This window comes from Lycium barbarum, chromosome 8, assembly GCF_019175385.1.
Source record: "Lycium barbarum isolate Lr01 chromosome 8, ASM1917538v2, whole genome shotgun sequence".
Lineage (NCBI taxonomy): Eukaryota > Viridiplantae > Streptophyta > Magnoliopsida > Solanales > Solanaceae > Lycium > Lycium barbarum.
The window spans coordinates 131,977,011-131,982,220 of NC_083344.1; the positions used below are offsets into that span (position 1 = coordinate 131,977,011).

General features: G+C 35.9%; 1 protein-coding gene across 1 annotated transcript; it reads right to left on the reverse strand.

Annotated features, from left to right (window-relative positions):
- Positions 1-2,528: 2,528 nt before the first annotated feature.
- LOC132607533 (large ribosomal subunit protein eL21x/eL21w) lies at positions 2,529-4,949 on the reverse strand. The gene is made up of 2 exons (XM_060321544.1): positions 4,643-4,949; positions 2,529-2,967 (listed from the first exon to the last, which is right to left on the reverse strand). The coding sequence occupies exons 1-2, from the start codon at positions 4,877-4,879 to the stop codon at positions 2,710-2,712; spliced, it is 495 nt and encodes a 164-aa protein (XP_060177527.1). The 5' UTR covers positions 4,880-4,949; the 3' UTR covers positions 2,529-2,709.
- Between the last annotated feature and the right edge of the window lie 261 nt (positions 4,950-5,210).

A 5,210-nucleotide genomic window follows, 5' to 3' on the forward strand; every position in this document is an offset into this window, starting at 1 on the left:
TTGATCGCCCCCTAATGTACGCTACAGGTACACCTCTAGCCTCCAAGCATCTCCATAAAACCTCTCTTGGCACTTTGTCGTAAGCCTTTTCTAGGTCGATGAAAACCATGTGCAGGTCCTTCTTCCTCTCCCTATACTGCTCTACCAGTCTCCTCACAAGATGGATGGCTTCTGTAGTCGAGCGTCCCGACATGAATCCAAACTGGTTCTCTGAAATGGACACGCCTCTTCTCACCCTCATCTCCACCACCCTTTCCCACACCTTCATAGTATGGCTTAGCAGCTTGATCCCTCTATAGTTGTTGCAACTTTGAATATCACCTTCGTTCTTATACAAAGGGACCATCATACTCCACCTCCATTCCTCAGGCATCTTCGCTGTCTTAAAAATAACATTAAACAATCCAGTCAACCACTCCAAACCTGCCCTGCCCGCACTCTTCCAAAACTCCCCAGGGATCTCGTCAGGACCGGTAGCTCTTCCCCTGCGCATCCTGCGAACAGCACCCTTAACCTCTTTCACCTTTATACTCCTACAATACCCAAAGTCGCGACGCCTCTCAGAGTACTCCAAATCTCCCAACACAATATGATTGCTAATTATTTTTTTGATTTTGTAGTTTTTCTGTTTCATTTATAGATTTAACATTTTTCATATTCAAACCTATTGAAAAGAGTAGTGCAAGAGAAATCCTACAAAAATAGAATATTTAAAATGAACCCCAAAAAATAAGAGGTGGCCACAATACATAGCAAGGTGACGTAGGGAGAAGTACAAGGTGGCGCCTAAGTGAGTAAACGAATCCCAGCCAAATACTAATAGACGCTACCAAAATGATTTTTTATTTTATTTTTATAACCGTTGTGTTTGAACCAGCTTATGAGTAAGTTTGCGCAATCAAAGTTTGAATATGAGACGTCGTATTGTAAACCCACTTCGTAAAAGATTAGAATCCCCTCCCGTACCGATTTTCCCCTGTTCCTCCAGAACACTTCTTGATTTACGACATATATCATTTACAAAATCTAATGGACCAAATTACTTCCATTCACTTTTATCACTCTAGACACTGCAAACGCATCAACCCCTTCTTTGCTCTCCTCTTCACTATATCTAAATTAAAGTAGTAAAACACAGTGCTGAAACCGTCGTCTTTTGTCACAATATCTACTGTAATTCCATCCTAGTAAGTCACATATTATCCCTTTTCTTCAACTGTGTTCTCAACACTCTTAATCAGGGTCGGCTCAACATTTCGTTGGCCTAAAGCCAAACTTGACGAGAAGCCCTAACTTTTCTTTTGAAAAAAACTTCATATGTATTTTTATTACGAAGTCTATTTTTCTAACCGGTGCAATCAACATTAGTAACAAATGTTTTTTTTTTCCTTTTTCAGGTAAAATTATACCTTTTTACTTTTAAACACTACTCCATTCATCGTTGCCGCAAAAGAACAATTTTTGGTCACTGCATTGAGCTAATGCCATCTTGTATGCATAGAGCATGAAGAAATATACGGTAGTTAACTTCATGTTTCCTCTAGCTCCACTAACACTAACAAATTTTTCACACGAAGCTATCTTCGTTTCACCAATAACTCTAGTAGTAATAATTTACTTACATCGATGTCCATCTTTTTAAAAAAAAAAAAAAAAAAAAAACCACTACTGCATCCATCCCAATTTATGTAATACTTTTCACTTTTCGAAAGTCAATTTAACTAAATTTTGAAGTTAAATTGAATTAAATTAACTCAATATTTTAAGATTAAAATTTATATATTTGAAAACAACATGACATGTATTATAAGTTACAACTTTTCTCTTATCAATTTGGTGAAAAAAAACATCTTAAAATATTGATCAAAATTCCCGCGGAATATCAAAAAACAAAAAGTCATACATTAGGACAGAGAGTAAAATTTAAAAAAAAAAAAAATCACGAACCTACTATTAGTGAAAATGGGGCCCCAAAATTTTGGAGGCCTAAAGCCATTGCTTTAGGTCCGTAAATACATTGAACCAATTGCTGAGCTCGGCTGAAAATTGAAAAGATATCTTCTAAGTTCTAAATTAAAGTTGATTTCATCAACTATTCCGGCAATATCTAGAAAACTGATGATAAGCTATATTAAAAATAGGAAAAGGATGAGCCGTTTTTTTTTTTGCTACATTACACTACAGAGGTACTTGAAAAATAAATTTACTTTTAGCACATTACAAGTTATTAGTTGTTGCTGTTCCAACGGGATGGTATTGCTTCATTAACATAGAATTATTGAAAGCAAGTACTGTATGTGAGCATGGAAAAGAAAAGGGAACAGAAGAAGGGCAGGTGCTTCTACAAAGTGCTAAGATAAGTACTTTGGACCATTAGATTTTGTTCGTAACGCCTGTCCTATATCAACCAGTCTACTGGAAAACCAAGTCCTTGGGTTCCTACCAAAGGAGGTATTTCTCCAATAAAATATAATCAAATTGCTAAAGAACACAGCTACATCAATAGATTCATCTTAAAATGAAGGGAATTTAGGTAATAGATAGACGGCCTTCATTCACTTTGCAGCAAAAGTTCAACAAAGGACTCTAATGGTAAACAAAATTTAGAACTAACAAGCAATGTCTGGAGCTGACAACAAAAAACTAATCCTGTCTTTGAATTTCAGAAAAGCAGATAGAACAAAACAACACCTCAGAAACAGACTAAGATTAATATCCTCCCTTCAAATCATTGACCACATCATATGGGATGGGGGTAACGGTCTCCAGAGTAGCACCTTCAACCATGAACCCTGGTTTGGGTCCTTGTGGTTGCCTTTTTGTGCTGACGATTTCACCTCTAGCCTTGGCATCAGCCTTTAGTTGATCATTCTTCTTAATCCTCTCTCTGACTTCTTCGGTGCATCGAGACTGTTGAACATGCTCAATCCTCACATGGATCCTCTTTTTTAAGATCTTGTTACGAACCTGAGATACAGAACAAGAAAAAGAGGAATGAGACTAACATACATCACGAAAGTTCATGATAACACCGAAGGAACAAGGAAAGGGAACACACTCAAAAAGGACCTTTAGCAACAAACTTCAACATTAAGGATGGAAAAACCAGTAAAACACCCTAACAGAAGACAAAAAAGAGATTTCACATAATAATCATCCAGTATATAATTAGAATGTCCTTTGATAATTCAAATAGTACTCTGCTATTGCACACAGTTAGGGAAAATGACAACAGTGTTTTGAGAAACTAGCAATACATATCATTGAGGTGCATTTTTATTCTGAAAATGTATTAACTATCATTTGAACAGTAAGAAAGATTAGAGAAAGCCAATTATCTTGAAAACTAATAAGCTTGTCCATGCAGGAAGTAATATAACCCACAAATGAAATCAAGCTTGAACAATACAACAAATACATGTTAGAAATTATAATTCCCAAACTTCAAAATATCCATTCCATTTTTTTATTTGATGTTCGCAGATATACTGCGGCCAGTATCCATCCTCAGTTCCATTAAGCTTAAGTTACCTTAATAAGTGTAAAACCCCAACCATTCAAAACTCTAACAAATTGTTACTCAAACACTTAACTCCTCTACCTCAAGGAGCAAAACCAAGACAACCCTATGCAAATTTCTTTTCAGGTATTGCCCTTCCCCGAAATAGAGATGAGTCTGATTCCTATTGTGGGGACGAGCTTTGGGTGACAGTAAATCACAACTTAAGAGGCATCTAAGCAATCTTTTCCATATACTGCAAGGAAAAGGATGGGGAACACAAAGCAGTTTCACATACAGCAAGCGAAAGGTTGGGGAGCACAAAGCATTTCATTGAGATCCAAAAGATAGAACCTGTTCATAGGGAGCCAAAGGAGCAAGGCAAAAACACAAGAGTTTTTGGAATCCCCTAGACATAAAGGAAGATTCTAGTCTCTTGACAAAGCGGGTTCAAACATTGCTTCAACTCATATGTTAAAATACTATGGGTAACACTCGAGCTTTTTTAATCAGCCCGCATAAATTCCTGGTTCAGCCACAGAGTCTATTTCATTAACCAAACAAAATATATAATTGCTAGTATTGGTTGATTAACGTAGCCGGTTATATACAAAAATTCAGCTTTCAAAATGGGGATAATTAACAACAAAGTGACAAATTTCCAGATCTCTTCACATAAACTAGCAATTCTATCTAAACGAATCCAATTAACAGATATTACAACGAGCAACAGCGAAATAAGAAGATACCAAATCTCTCCGTAGAAACTAGCAATATCTAAAACTACGAATCCAATCAACAATACTAGATCTCCTTACAGAAACAAATTATTACTATCTAACCCTGTAAATTCAATCACAAAACACTAAACAAACAAAGTCATAGAACAAATTATCATATAAACATGCTCAAAATTAGTGTTTTTACTAATTATCACTATCTAAACCTATAAATCCAGTCAATAAACACAAAACAAACAAAGTTACATAACAAATTCACGAAATATCATACAAACATGCTCAAAATTAGTGTTATTTAATAATTATTACTATCTAAACCTATAAATCCAATCAACAAACAAAGTTATACAACAAATCAACAAAACATCAACTAAAAATGCTCAAATTTACTGTTTTTTTTTACCTGTTTGTTGACTTCAACACCAACGGCACGTTTGGTAACATTCCAAATACGACCAGTACGTCCATGATAGAACTTATGAGGCATACCTTTGTGAACAGCACCATTAACCTTAATATCAACATAATCACCGATTTTGAAAATCCTTAAATAAGTTGAAAGTGGGATAACTCCCTTCTTTCTGAATGCACGTGAGAATGAATCTCTTGTACGAGACCTTAATCCATGTCCTGCCGGCATTTTTTTGCTCTCTCAGAGAAATGCACTCAAGGTGTTTGTGAAAAGGTGTGCGAGTGAAAACCTAGAAGATGATACATAAGAGGTGTTTGTATATATGTGTGGAGGTACTAGGGTTTTGGGTTTGGGTTGGGCTGACAAAATATGGGCTTTTAGTAATCGGGATTGGGGTCATTTGCATTTTGGTTCCTATTTTTGTACCGGTCTTTAATTTTTGTCCTTCGAATGCACTGATTTTTTTAACTTTTGGGACAATTTGCACGATTTCTTATTCGGGGTGGTCTTTAATTTTGGAGAAACATCGCTAGTTGTCCCCAAAATATAAAATAACTAT

Bases quoted from the DNA above. Each gene is read 5' to 3' on its own strand.
- LOC132607533 (XM_060321544.1), bottom strand. From the start codon at position 4,879: ATGCCGGCAGGACATGGATTAAGGTCTCGTACAAGAGATTCATTCTCA. The intron at 2,968-4,642 runs GTAAAAAAAAAC...TCTGTATCTCAG, and splicing joins GTGTTGAAGTCAACAAACAG to GTTCGTAACAAGATCTTAAA.